The sequence below is a fragment of the Semicossyphus pulcher genome, unplaced genomic scaffold (genome assembly GCF_022749685.1).
Source record: "Semicossyphus pulcher isolate SPU_LCO1_2020_fin unplaced genomic scaffold, fSemPul1.0.p SCAF_13, whole genome shotgun sequence".
NCBI lineage: Eukaryota > Metazoa > Chordata > Actinopteri > Labriformes > Labridae > Semicossyphus > Semicossyphus pulcher.
The window spans coordinates 16,227,530-16,242,998 of NW_027211637.1; the positions used below are offsets into that span (position 1 = coordinate 16,227,530).

Here is a 15,469-nt window from a genome sequence, read left to right on the forward strand (position 1 = left end):
CAAATATAACATCAAACAGCCTTTATTCCTTACATACTAACTCTCCTCAGTATAATTTCTGATGGTTAATTAAGAAGTGCTTTCCAATGTGTTCACATTTTCTGCTCCGGCCCATCTGACCGTAACCCTTTCAGCCTTTCACAAACTCCGCATTTACATTTTATTTAAAGCACCGCCTTCACGTGCACCCTCGCGCGAGCCCTCTTTCTGTCCCTCAAATCTTTCCCTTGGTGCAAACTTCTGGCCACGAGCCCGCCACGCGCGTTTGGTTGAATTGATGGTGGGTGGGGCGCCCGAGGGAGGGGCTTACCCCTGCTAAAGGCAAAAAAATCAGCCCTGTCGTGCCATTTGGAGATGAAAATTCCACGCGCACTGATGGCTATCTGAAGGAGCGGCAGTGTTTGTATGCATCAGGAGAGAAACGCAGTGACTCTGGACTTACAACTCAGTTCGTGGTCTTTTTAACTTTGCCTGACTTGTCTCTTATTTTGCACTGAGTGAGCTGTGAATCCAAACAGGTGAGTCCACCAATTTTGTTTATTATTATCACACAGAAATAATGATCCAAACTAGACGTCAAATTTGGGCAACTAAATTCAGCACGTGCACTTATAAATGTGCTTGTGTTGCCTTTAATGGGACAGATATATAACACTTTTATTGTCAAGCAGATGAATTAGAAAATATATTTTTTATTGTATTTTGTATTTTGAAAGTTTTGAATTTCAGGAAGTGTTCCCCTTTTACGCATTAGTGCGCAACAATTAAGTGTGACAGTTTTTTCTACAACAAATCAGTGTCTAATGTCTGCGTTTCACTTTTCAAGATTAAGTCCAATATATATTTTTATTCCTTTAATGTTTAGGATCTTCTGCAAGGTGTGAAAATGTCATAAAAGAGAAAGAGAGTGTCAGTGTAACGTTCTAAACAGTATTTGTGCCATTTGTCCACATGTGTGTTGAGTTGCATGTCCCCTTTTTAATCTTTGAGCTTTATATGCTGAGCAAATCCCGTCGTGTCCCAGATTGACAGCGTCTCTGTAGCGACCACAGCATAACAGCAGGGGACTATGCAGCCAAGTTATGCTAAAAACAGCCCACATTTCCTTTATTGCAGAATAGAATCAGAATTTCAAAATAAGACTAAATAGTTACAGAGTTTCTTCCAAATTCCAAATGACACCAGTTCCATGGTGAGAGGAGTGAGCTGTCCACACTGAAGTGCTGAAATGAGAGCACTCGTACTGTATTCAGGGGACATGAGTTGTTTGTTTTTATTTTCAGGGAATGGCATTATTAATTTAAATTTACCGATATAAAAAAGTCCTGTCGACTAACGTATTTTTTTTTTACTTTGCTTCCTCAGATCAAAATGATGACCAAACCGTTTGGAAAGAGCGGAGACATGAGCGATCTGGTGAGCTCCCTCGGCTGGCTGGAGGAGGAAGGCAGCTCTCAGGACGGAGAGGAGAGCCCTGAAATGAGAGGCCTGACTGGGAGCAGAATCCACTCCTGCACAGAACTGGGCAGTGAGGACATGGACGAAGAAGAGGAGGAGGATGATGAGGAGGAGATTGGACCAAATGGAGAGAACGCCCCTAAGAGGAGAGGCCCTAAGAAGAAGAAGATGACCAAAGCTAGAAAGGAGAGGTTTCGTGCCCGGCGGGTCAAGGCCAACGCCAGAGAACGCTCACGCATGCACGGGCTGAACGACGCGCTGGAAAATCTGCGCAGAGTGATGCCCTGCTACTCCAAGACACAAAAGCTGTCAAAGATTGAGACTCTGCGGCTGGCCCGCAACTACATCTGGGCTCTGTCGGAGGTGCTGGAGAGCGGCCAGTCCACGGAGAACCACGGCTTTGTGGAGATGCTGTGCAAAGGTCTGTCTCAGCCCACCAGTAACCTGGTGGCCGGCTGCTTGCAGCTGGGGCCCAGCCCCATGATGCTCAACAAGCTGGAGGACAAGTGTGGAGGCCCTGGGGTCGGTCAGGCTGGCCATCCCCTCAGCTACCCGTCTCCTGGCCTTCCAAGCCCCCCATACGGCTCCCTGGAGGCATCCCACCTCCTCCATATGAAGGGATACAAGGGGCCCGTGTACGACAACCCCTCCCCTAACGAGTGCAGCAGCGGCACTCCTCCGTACGACGGGCCCCTCACTCCTCCCCTCAGCATCAGTGGCAACTTTGCCCTGAAGCAAGAGCCCTCTCCCCACGAGACAGAGAGGAACTACACAACCCACCCTGGCCACCATGCCCACTACCTCTCGTCCCACCATTACCCCTCTTCCACTGCCGGGTGCCTAGCGGGGGGGCCTCAGGGCCACCCACTGTTTCAGGCCTCACGCTACGAGCTGCCCCTGGATGTGGCCTTTGACTCGTTCGCTCCCTCTCACCTGATCACCTCTCAGATGGGCACAATCTGAAGTGTGACATGAAGAGTGGAGAGGAGCCGCGACTCTGCTTCTCTTAAATGAACTGCTGTAAAAACTGTACAGAGAAAACGTTTTGCATTTCTGTTGTTTCGGACTCTGAGAGAGAGACTCACCACCTCAACTCAATCTACCTGATACAAACACGCACCCATGACTTTTAATTATTAATTTATTATTACTTTTTTGTTATTTCTTTTAGGATTATTTCTGATGAAGTTGCCCCTCTTGGTTGTTACAGAATGACTAAAGATGATTCTACCAAATCTTTTCCCTACTTAAACATGACACTGATGTTTCTGTGAGATCTGCACGTCTGCATTTCAGAAGAAAGAGATCAAAAAGTCGTCAAACTAAACCTAAACAGTGCACAACCAATGCCCCCCTCGCCGTAAGAAAAGCAATGCATTTATTTATATCTGTATTTAATATTTATTTTGACGTCTTGTCCTCTTTTATATTTTTCAGCACAGTTTTTTTTGTTTCACTGTCTTCTCAGTTTGTCGTGAGTCACTGGCATCTGTACTGTATTTAAGTTATTTATTCGAGGTCTTTCAGGTTCTTGTTCATTTGGTGTCACAGTTTTTTTTGTCATACTGTACTGTTGTAAATATTTTGCTGTTTCGCACTTAATTGAATAAATATTCTTATATTATATGCCATTTCTATAGTAACTATATCTGCCATGTGATTTGTTCTGTCATCCCCCAAAGATCGGGTAGCTGAAGGTACCTGTAAGCAGTGGAACATTTCTGAAGTAGTGACATCTCCATTTAAATAGACTTTTGTTATTTTTATATTGCACTGACCGTGTGATAAGTGCCCTGATATTTCTGCTCTCTAAATGCTACTTAAAGCTCCCATGAGGAACTTTGGGTTTGTGCTGAATTTGGCGCCCCCTGTGGACAAAGAGGTACCGCTTCTCTCTTAGGCCATGTCCACACGTACATGGGTGTTTTCAAAATGTAGTTTTTTTGTGTGTTTTGGCCTTTCGTCCACACACAAACGCCGTTAAACAGATCTTTTATAAACTCTGGCCAGGGTGAAGACTTTTAGAAACTCTGTTTCCACGGAGACGTGTAGTAAACAGAGTTTTTGGCTCGTGACGTCAGGCTGTGCGCGGTTATCTCCTTTGTGAGGCGTCACTAATGAGGTGATATTCCTTGCAAAATGACAGATGTGACAAAAACAGTGATGCTTAACAAGACTTTTTACATGTTTACACATGTATGTACAGTTACTCGTCCACTATATTGAGGAACAAAGACATCGGGATTGATTTTTTTCACACTTTTGACTGGCCGCGATTCTTCTTCTTCTTCTTTGCATGACTGGGTTATATCGCCGCCTGTTGGTGTGGCATTCTCACGACAGCGTTTCTGTTGTGTTTTTGCGTTTTAGTTTGGATGCAGATTTTTTATAACCGTGATTTTGTGGACGGGATTTTTGGGGGAAATGAAGAAGGCAAAAACTCAGTTTACAATAATACCCGTGTACGTGTAGACACGGCCTTAGCTGATGTCCTGCACATGAAGCGCTTCTTAAAAAATCTTATCCTGGTTTCTTTTAACATTCAAACATATCAAATGCTGTGGATCTTTGCCGTGGAAAATATAGAAGAGCTTTCACAACAATTCCACAACAAAAATCCAAATTAACTTCTAATTAAATATATTGTATACTTATCAATACATGGGGAATAAATGCAAGCTCATATTAGACCATTTGCAGACATTTAATCAGACGTTTAAGCAGATTCACAGGATATAACAATGATTGTGTTCAGGCTTCTATGAAGAAAATCATCTCTCTTTGTTTTATATTGAAGACATAACTAAAAAAAAACTCAACACATACAACAATAAGAAACTAAAAATAGAATCTCAAACAAGTTGTGGGAAATTATGTTAATCACTAAAAAAGTCCAAGACAATGTACAAGACAAATTGCAGGAAATAAGATGACTGTGTTGCCGGGCAATAGAGATCTGTTGCAGCATGTGTGTGTGTGTGTGTGTGTGTGTGTGTGTGTGTGTGTGTGTGTGATCATTCAGAGGCCTGCTCCGGGGTGTCTATCAGGTCAGGCAGGAGGGCTGTTGTGGGCCATGGGAAAACAGCTCCGGGGAACAGGTGAATGTGTCACACAGTCTCTGCTGTTCGCTTTCTCCCACACATGTCCCATTTTCCCATCCTGCTCATGCCAAAACACTGAGGGGCAAAAGCTTTCAAAGAATGCACACACATTAATAAACCGAGGCATGGAGGGATTACAGGAAGTAGTATCCTGATGCCTTTATAGCTCAGCTCAAACTGGGTTTCTAACACATTTATATCACTCATCTAACGACAAAAGTCTCAGTTTTGACTTTAATGATGGTGTTAAAGGGCATGATGGCTCTTGACAGGAACAAAGAAGGAGATGGCCGAGTCAAAAATGGAGAGGTGGGAGAGCAAGTGTGTGTTCGAGTGTTTATCATTGTGGTCCTTTCGGCCTTTGTGAGAAGAGGGAAGGTGCCTCGGAGGCTGTTGTCCAAGAGGACTTCCCCCCTCTTCAGCTACCTCTCCAAAGGTTTGTCTTTTCCAGTCCCGGCAACGGTGCAGAAAGGACGGAGGAGAAAAAGGGAACGATTGTTTCACTGGGCGCCACTGGTCCATTGTGAACGCAGCCTGTTCTTTCTCTTGACCTGTGACCTGTATTGTTGTGCGGCTTCTCGTTCGGGGAGGGCAGACAGCTGGGGGAGCTGCGGGGGGGCTGACGGACAGCTGGGCCAATTTGGAGAGAGAGAGGAGAGTGAGAGCATGTGAGAGAGAGAGAGAGAGAGGGATGAGAGAGGGAAAAGGGGGAATGAGTGTGTCAGGGAGGAAAAAGGAGAAGAGGAAAGAGGAGGAGAGGGCACGAGAGGTGGCGGATGTCCTTGCTCCTCATTCACAAGTTTGTCCTCCGTGCTCCTGTGTGTCAGAGGAGTGACACATAGCTGTACACACACACAGACGTTTGGCCTGTGAGAATACTGGCAGAGTGAGCCGGCCTGGCGCACTCCCTCTTTGTGTCTTTGCTGTTTTGTTTCAGCGAAAAAACGGTGGAGTCGGGGGGGGGGGCAGGGTATGTGGATTATCCTCCTGAGTCCAAAAACATGAGTGGGTGGATATGGGAATAATCCACGTAAATTAACTTTGGATACAAGATTACAGAGCACAGAGATGAAGGACAGTCTCTGGAGTTCAGGGCCGGGGAGGGACACTTTGATACCGACGCAGGACGATTCAGGAAAGATATGCAGTGTTGTACCAGATGTGATTATTCCAAGTTTGAGCCCCAGCATTACGAGACAATGTTAAAATAAAGTTCAACACCATGGAGAATAAAGGGGGAAGATGGCCACACTCAAAGCTGATCCTATCACAGAATAGTTATATTGTCTTAAAATAGTTTTTAGTTTTGGTATTTTATCTACATTTATAGTTTATAGGTGCAAAGAAGAACTTATTTTCATTACCTTGGGCTGGGGAAATGGAGTTGGGCTGCTTCTTTCAACATTTGGCAGCTCATCATTTTATGATTACCCATTTGATTTGACACAAGTTGTATTCAACTGTATGAATAAGGGAGGACCTATTTACTTTGATGTCATTATCATTGCATATTCATTTATTTATAGTTTTTATTCATTTACTTTTATTTATTTATGTTTGATTTTGGCAGTTTCATTCCTCCTATAGTTTTTAAATAAGTTATATAGTGTGTGTATGTATATATATATATATATATATATATATATATATATATATATACATATATATATATATATATATATTCATGGCAGTATTATCAATTTATATCACTTTATTAAGACGACACCAGGGGTGCATTTTGCACTTTTTGTATTTGGTTGTCTCACTGCACTCTTTTTGGACTGAGATAGCATATTTATCTAACATTTTATCTTTGGTTGTTTGATGCAGATATGAAGCTTTGTATGCTTATGATCTGTTCAATTGCATATGTATTTTACATGGGTTTCTGGAAAGAATAAGATAGATAAGATAAGATAAGATAAGATAAAATAAGATAAGATAAGATAGACTTTATTGATCCCCCATTGGGGGAAATTCACCTGTACAACAGCTCAAAGTAAAGGACAGGGTAAAACAAGTGACAGATAAAAAATGCAAGGACAAAAAGTCAATAAAATACAATAATAATATTAATAATAAATATATACACTACACACATGTTGTGTGTTATGTTGATATGGCTGATGATAAGTAAAGTGAAATATTACATAATAAATAACAATTGCAATTACAGATATGTATATATATATGTATATGTATATGTATATATATATATATATATAAATATATATACATATATATATATATATATATATATAAATATATATACATATATATAGTAAGTAGCAAAGTATGATATGCTATAATAATATATTACAATTGGGCTGGTTTTGAGTTGTAATTGGGCAGGAAGCTGTCGAGCTGTCAAACTCATCTGGTAACACTGAGAAGAACACGCATCATGTTAATTCAAAGGGATGAAATGGGAAAAAACAACAAGACACTTCTGGAAAAAAGTATAAAAGCCAAGATAAAATTTTAGTTTTAAAAAAGTTAAAGTTAAATTGTTTGTACATTAAAAAAAATAAAATAATAATAATCATCCTGTTAAATGCTTCAAAAAGTGCTGTAAGATCCTGTCTTTACAGTACATGTGGCAAACTGAAGCTCAGATTGAGTGTAGGCCTATCAAGTGGCTCTGATCTGAGATAAGATAATAAGGGTCTTTCATTGTGAAAGGAACACATGCTCTGTAATGGAGCCTGGCCTGAGACGTTAGGCTGCAGAGCGCGACCTGTAGCTCGATCCCCCGGGGAGAGAGAGGTCATATCAGACATCAATACACAGAGAGTGTATGGTGCTTTAATCTGACTTAAACTTGTGTCATGTTTGTGTTTCTTTTTTTATATTTTTATATCCATTTGAAGCCAACAACATGGACCCTAATGGCAAAAGATATGTTGATTATTTGCAGGGGAAGCTGGAAAATCAGAGCTAAAAGAGTTAGCGTGTTGTCTCGTGCATATATTGCAGTTTCTGTGGGCCGCACATTTAATCCACTGGCCAAACAAGAGTGGCTCCCACTAAAATGAAAAGGTCCTGATCCATAGGAGCGAGATAGAGGGATAAAGCATTGTGATTAAGATTGTATTAATGGGGCCATAGGAGGCTGGAAGGCTTTAATCAGTGTCTGTGTGCCGGTAATCCCTCTGCCTTTAAGCTGGGGCCAACACAGTGATCCCCCCACAGCGCACATGCACACACATGTACAAACACACACACACACACACACACACACACACTCACACGCTCACGCCTCCTCTGTGGGGAGCACAGCGCTCAGGTTGAGAGGTGGAGCACCCCGAAAAAAAGGAGACGGCCATGACTTAGAGGAGCAGCTGGTGGAAGAAAGACAGAGGAGATGGATGGAGGGAGAGGAGACAGAAGGAAACAATGGAGGATGGAGCTATGAGAAGATGTGGGGAGTTTAAATGATGCTGGTCACGGTCAATATGGTGGAAGCAATTAAATATAAATCAATAAAACTTTAACTTTTCAGACCCCTTTTATTAGCATGTAGCATCAGACTGGACTGCCATGTATAGACTGAACTTGAGACTAGAATGAATTTACCTCCAACAAGTCTTTCTCTCAGGAATGTTCACATAGTTAGGTCTAAGATTTTCTATGTTCATCAAAGGAGTCACCTCAGGAAGAGACTTTCTCATTCTCATTTGTTAACATTTGCAAATGATTGAGCATATTTTGGCTAAGAGTTAAAAAGTCTACAATTTTGACAATTATGTCTTTCTAATTTAACTTTCTTCCTTCTTCTGTTTTCTTCTGAATGGCTTTACTCTGCATAATATGTTGGAACTTTCCACCTTATTTTCAACATCTGCAGAGACGTCGCTTTGCAAAGACATGGAGTGACTGTAATGTGTGCTAAGTTGATAAAAACATTGTCAGGTGTCACACAAATGACAGTAAACACAATATCCATACTTTAGTTGGCTATATTTTTAACTGGTAAATGTGGGCACATCTCCCCTCTTTTGGCTTCCCTTCGTCCGTTTTAGGATTCAATTTTAAGATTGTATAATTAACTTATAAATCGTTAAAACTTCCTCACAGGCCTTTTAAAACCACATCTTTTTATCAAGGACACTCAGATCCACAGACCAGTTGCTTCTGGCTGTCCCAGGGTCAAAGTTGAAGCTCAGGGGTGGCTGACCCTTTTGCAGCTCTGGACCGCTCTGCCTCCACATGTCTGGCTGTCCCACACACTTTTTAAATCAAACCTCAAAACGCACTTTTATTCTTTGGCTTTCGGCTCTGCATGAGAGTTACCTCTTTATTCCCTTTTCATTTCCTATTGGTCTTAATGCTTTTGACTATTTTATTATCGTAAATATCGGAGGCCTTTGTTTTGTTCCCACAGTAGATCAGTTTGGTAGTGATAGACTGTAAGCTGCAAGAATGTTTTGTGACTATTGCAGGAAAAATAAAGTTGTTTTTTTCCTCATGTTAGCTGTAAAAAAAGCAGCATGGTCGGTCTGAACTTTGTAGATCAGCAGCTGAAGAGAATCAATTTAATACACATCAGCAGTCAGTTATAAGAGAAATCTGGTTCTGGTTTTCACCATATTTGGTTTGATACTTTTATCTTCTCATTTTGGTGGACTTCATTCAAAAACTTTAAAGGAAGAAATTTTACAACGTTCTGAGAAATGTGCCAACGCAGCAGAGAAAGCAGTTGTGGCTTGGACAAATAAAGCTAAAGTGTATTATATAACATCTTGTTGTGCTGCTGTAAGAAAGAAGGAGACGAACACAGGAGGGGAGGAAAGAGGGCAGCCCGCACACTCATTACCTCTGGGATTGGGTGTAAAAGGTGACATTGTGCACGAGGATAAGGGGTGGGCCCTCTCCTCCCAGAGTCTGAGAGTATTAGGGTGTTGGAGTTAAAGAGCTTCTAATGGGATCTGGATGCTGTCGTGTTTACCCTGCGCACCCCCACCCTCCCGCCTCGCTGCACGCCCCCTGCATTGTGGAAGTTGCTGGGCTTTGGGACACCACAATAGGGCTGAGTGTAGGGACAGATGGAGGTCTCTTTAGGAGAGGGCACAAAAAAACAGCCAAAGGTAGGAGGGCCGTGGTATCAGGCAGCATGCCCCGCTGCCAGTGACGTGGGAGAGGAAGAAGTGAAAAGGGATTCGAGACTTTTCCCTAATTATAATGCAAGGAAGAGTGTCGCTCTGCTCGGGTAATCTGGTTGTAAATTCGGCGTGATGTAGGCCCAGTCACGTGGCTTTGGTTCAGGATATACTTGCAAGCCTTTATAACCATTTATCCTGCTTTGTATGTTCTCATGTCGACCCTTAGTGCCCATATTTGATATCTGACTCATTTAGCCTTTGTTTAGCAAGTGTACAACCAGGTCATGCGAGAGGCTAAATGCTGATGTCATTAATTGAGGCCGTTGCAGCGCAGTCAGAGCATCAGGGCCCGCTGATAGATGCTGATGAGGAGAAGAGGAGAAGCATTGGAGGAGGGTGAGAGGGAGGTACCGGGCGCAGGAGCAACAGATGGGGCCTGACGGAGAGCTCAGGTTGTAAACTTTCTGTTGGTAACATCTGTCCGTTTGTCCATCTGCTACACTCGCTGTTTACAGTTTGTTTAGCAGAAACGCAATCAGAAATCTGCTTTTGTTGCAGGATATTAATTAGACATGTGCAGGAGTGCGATGCAGATTAGCTTCACTTATTTTATTTGGATTATACTTATACTTTCTACAAACTAGGGTGGGAAACATATAAACCTTCACCTCAGTTATGAACCAATCAAATTATGAGTTTTGCAGCGTTCCCACACATTAGCTAATCTATCACATCTGTGCCGTGCCGTTCCCTTTGTTCCTTTTCTGGAGCACACATAAATAAGTGGATTGACACGGATGTGGGAATAAACCCTGATTAGAGTTACATTAGCAATTACTGTAAACACTCCGCTTATAATCTGTGCACTTATGCAAATACCTCACCACTTAACCTAACTAAATGGCAAATCCCATTTCTCACCACAGTTTGTTTTGTGGTGCATTTTATTGGATGCCTCTCTCCATAAAGGACAGCTAACTGAACACTTTCGGCCACAGACAGAATAAAAAAGCCTGAGGGAATATTTTGCCGCAGCATCGTGAAAAATAACCTCCTTGAAAACATTGAGGCAAAACAGTTTCGTTGGAAATGTTACATCACTTTTGCGTATTTAACTTTTTTTGGCTAAAAATATTCTCTCTTCAATTTGTTCCGCAGCGAGCGGATAAAGGAGAATTAAGCAGCTGATCTGGGCTCAGTGTCCAGAGTGTTACATTAGACATTAATCCACAACAGAGGAAGGTTGGAGAAGGGCTAGCATGTTTTAATCCTGCACTGCATGCAGCCAAACCTCCCATCAGACACACCCAGAGAGTGAACCCAATATCCTAAACTCAAAAAGACTTCAGTGTTAAACTCTTGCCTCCTGAAATGCTTAATAAGAGCAGTGAAGCATCACGGTGTGACAGAGCCTTCTGAGTGTTTACTACCTTAACCACAGTCTCTATTGTCGGCTGTAGCATCCTTCAGTGTTCCCTAAATCTCACTCCTCCTCACGGGGTTAAGCGGGTGTCCTGGTGAGCCCTCTCCGTGCACACTGTCCCCCTATATGTAACAGATGTTACTGGGGCAACAGTTGGTATTGAAAGGGAGGGGCTTCAGGCCATCTGTCCAGGGTCAAGGTTTGAAAAGGGGTGGTAGGGATGGTGGCACGTTCAGGAAAATGGGAAGTATTTGGTTTGAAAAGAGGGAATATAGCGCACATTGTAATCCTGCTCAATGTGCGCTTTCATTTCAGATCGCCTTTGTGAAGAGTTTGAGGCTCGAAACTCCGGAGTGTGTGTGTGTTTGTGTGTAAGAGAGAGAGAAGCCAGGGAACTTTACTGCAAAAGCACCATCTTGTGGTTAAAGATGATACTACAAGCAAAAATGTAATATTCATCAACTTTATTGCTGCTTTAAACTGACATTAAATCAAACAATAGAACAACTTTACACACATGGGACATGTAATCACTCATATCGACTGCAACTGAGATTTAAGGCTCTCAAGTGTGTGGTCAATGTCATCCCGCAAGCACGCCATCTTCTTATGACAAATCTTTCTCTAGAAGAAAAAACAACCCCGTCAGTATTTACATTTTACCTTCACTTAATTGCACACGACGTGTACAATGTGCGGGCACACTTACGATGTAGACCTTCAGCCTCTCCTTTTCTATGTGATAGAACTCAGCCACAGTCAGCTCGGTGAAGTCTTTCATCATGTCCAGGTACCCACAGTTAGGGGAGCGCTTCACATGTTCAGACCTGAGAGAGAGAGGAAATGTTTTGCATCACAGCTGAACCTAAAACTTGTCAGATCCAGCTCAATCAGGATACAAACTTCTGAAAAAGCAAAGAAAACATGAAAAGGATTAATATTAAGAAACAGCTGAACTATTTAAAAGGGTCATCAGCTCTATGTGGCGTCCATTTCTCCTCCTCATTCCTTATGGTGATGTACTGTGTGCAATATCTTGCAGGAACTAACTCAGCTGAATAAACATATCTGCAGCTACTGCCCCTCCTTACAGTGTGCACTGAACTCTCACTGTAAATAAGCTGGATAATTGTGCAGTAATTCAACTGTGCAACTCAGTGACAGAAATTCTGCCTTATACTGTTCATTTGTAAATAACTCTTATGTGTATACAACTCTTTTGCATTGTAACTCTTATTTTGTATGCAACTTTATTCTGGCAATTATATTTAATGCTGGCATTCATATTTAAAGATATAATCTTGAAGATCTCAGCTTTGTACTATTTGGCTCCACCTTATGGCGATAAAAGGTAATTGCGGGCGCATACGTCCCAGACAACCAGATGTCCACAGTTGTCTGCCTTTGTTATGGCTGTTTAGACTGTTTGCCTTCATCTGAGCGTCCAATTTGTTTCTGTTTCTTTGGATTGGTTTGGATTTGGTTGTATCTGTAGTCATTGATCTTTTCTTTGCTTGTTCAGCCATAGTAGATTACTGTTTACCTGCAACACTTGCAGAGACCGGAAAACTCCGCCTACCCTCTCTGGCAGACCAACCACTGCTGGGTGATGAAAAACGCGTCACTAACTGGACGCCGCTTGTGATTTTTTCTGTGAATGTCACCACAGACACACTTGCTGTGTTTGAAATGCCATACTATACTAGCAGTACGTACTGATTTGACCAAGATGTAGTATGCAGTATGCAAACTAAAGCAAAATGTGCAGTATGCCAAAACTACCTGGACGTCGTACTGATTCGGAGAAAATCTCCAGTATGCATCGGACCGGTCTACCTCGCCTGCTGTATCCCACAATGCAAAGCGTGGCACTTGAAATGAGGGACAGCAGCAGCATTCCAGCAGAAGGGGGCGCTATAGCTAAAGAAGAGGCGGTTATTGTGTACTTCCGCCTGGCGGAGCATACTGCAAAATTAATTTGAACCTCCTCCATACTACATACTACTGCTGAACGCAGTATGCAGTATGTAGCATGTAGTATATAGTATGTAGTATAGTACGGCATTTCGAACACAGCCTCAGTCTGTAATAATACTATATACTGCAAATACAAATGCTTTCATCAGTGGGCCATAGGCTCAATCACCATTGTGTTACCTCATTCAGTGATAGATAATGACTTAACAGACATTTATTTACATTTTATTACTACTTTAAATCACCATAGAGCCGCTTCTCAGTATTTAATCTTTAACTTTATTTCTTATTTTATTGTATATATAATGAGCATATTTGACATTTTTCTTATATTTCTATTCTTGTGCCGTATACTGTATTTCTCCATGCTTCTCTCTGTATCAGAATAACTGCAACCCCCGAATTTCCCCCTGGGGATAAATTAAGCATTTCTGATTCTGACTCTGATAAAGCTTATATGAAGTAAGGTAAGGTGAGGTGACATGCTCTCCTCACCGGGGATCGTCGTCTGGCTCCCAGCCCTCCAGCTCGATCAGACAGAAGAAACAGCAGACGACATCAGGCTCGTTCTCACTGGGGCAGTGGACAAACCCAGCCTTCGCCATCTGTGAAGACAAACAAACAACAAGACATACTTTTGTATCTTTAGCACTTGTCCTTCAGACTGCTGTTTTATAAAAACATAGCAGTAAATCGAGGAATTTTATGAGCTGATAACTCAATGACAACATTGACAAGGGCAATTTAAGACCTTAAGTCCATCGCTGCGGGAGGATTAGTGTCGGTGAGAGTGAAACATAAGGAGGATCTCCTTTTAGGATCCTGACGGGGTTAAGAGCTGGTAACATGGCATCACCGAGTGAGGTGTCAGCAGCTCATCCATCATGACATGACCAGGGTGAAAGGGTCTGTGCAATGGTCACCTGATGCAACGAAACTGAATCAGGCACCTGCTTAACTGTAAATCACTAAGCTGTCACATCCTCGGATAAACGGCTGTAGTATGACATCCTGTGTAAACAAGGCCGGGATATTCTAATTATTTTTATAGTCTCATTACTAAGAGCACCTTCAAAAATAGCTTCTTACCTTTTCAGGTGTGCAGTTACATTCCTCTCTGAAGGGCCAGTCTGCGAAGCTCTGCTCGCGTAAATCCTGACTGTACATTCTGTCATAAGAGTAAAACCTCTCCGTCAGTAGATCTATGCTCGCCATCTCCTCTGCAGAAAACAGACTCAAGCCACTTCACTTCACACTGGTTGTTTATGTGGACACTTTCAAACTAACACAGGTGCTTTCAGTTCTGGCTGATTGGACTAATGAAAGGTGGGCCTGGTGGCTTCCTCGAATGTTAAAGTAGTCATCTGTTCAGACTCAGCAGCAGCAATACAGAGTATTAAATCAGGGCAAACTGTCCGAAAGGATCCTTTAAATGAGGTTTACATGAGTCTTTCGAATTAACAGCAACCAGGGACAGACATTCACTTTTGTTGGATACCAGCACATGGTGAATTAAGGGGAATTAGACCGCAGATTGGCTAAAAGTGCATTAAACAAGAAGGATAATGGCATCTAAGAAATCAGTTTTGGGAAATCAAAATCAATAATTCATCACAGAGTAATGATATCTTGGCAGGAAACCTGGGGCAATGACACAAAGGGAAGAAATTATTACAATATTCAAAAGCCAGTCAGGGTAAAAAACAGGAGAAGTAACTGCAGGAAAGAAGACGTCATTTTTCCAAGTCTAAGACTGGGACGTACAGGACTCGGTGCAACTCTATATATCATTAAAAAGACAGAAAAGTGTGAGACTTGTACTTGTGAGGACAATGTAGAAAATACTGTTAGACTGCAGAAGGTCAGAGGAGAAAGAGACCAATTTAAGGGAAGGGTGATAGAAGTGGGCAGGGAGTGGAGCATTAAAGGACTGCAAAAGATAGTGGACAACAAAGATCAGATACAAAGGGCTTTATTTAAATACTTAAACCAAACTGGTTTAATAAAGAGAATATAATTATTTTCTAAAGACATGATGTTGCACGCTCTGATACATTAGGTGGCGGCATGCACCATAAACATTGGTTTGTAGTCTGCAAATAACACCTAAGCAGAAGAAGTTACTTGATGTTAAATTACTTTATTTGAAGTCTTTGTCCTCTTGTCTTCAGAATGTGTGTGTCCTTGTTCTATTGTATAGTTTTATTACATCAATGACATAAGAAGACTTATGTCGTCCTCATCCTCTACCAAGAGAAAAAGTAGATCCCATCCCACCAGATTAATAAACAATTGAACACTTAAATCTCTGAATATTTATCCCAAATGGCTTCTTTATGATACTTATTTCCACTCTTATTGTAATGTATCATATCATACATTTAGCAAAACTACAAGCATGTGACAAA

General features: G+C 41.9%; 2 protein-coding genes across 2 annotated transcripts; one reads left to right on the forward strand and one right to left on the reverse strand.

The window, feature by feature from the left end:
* The first annotated feature begins 380 nt into the window (after positions 1-380).
* neurod4 (neuronal differentiation 4) lies at positions 381-2,421 on the forward strand. The gene is made up of 2 exons (XM_069660700.1): positions 381-518; positions 1,366-2,421. The coding sequence occupies exon 2, from the start codon at positions 1,372-1,374 to the stop codon at positions 2,419-2,421; it is 1,050 nt and encodes a 349-aa protein (XP_069516801.1). The 5' UTR covers positions 381-518; positions 1,366-1,371.
* Positions 2,422-11,618: 9,197 nt separating this feature from the next.
* birc5b (baculoviral IAP repeat containing 5b) lies at positions 11,619-14,276 on the reverse strand. Its single transcript, XM_069661008.1, has 4 exons — positions 14,151-14,276; positions 13,557-13,666; positions 11,794-11,911; positions 11,619-11,708 (listed from the first exon to the last, which is right to left on the reverse strand). Exons 1-4 carry the CDS (start codon positions 14,274-14,276, stop codon positions 11,619-11,621), a joined length of 444 nt encoding a protein of 147 aa, XP_069517109.1.
* Between the last annotated feature and the right edge of the window lie 1,193 nt (positions 14,277-15,469).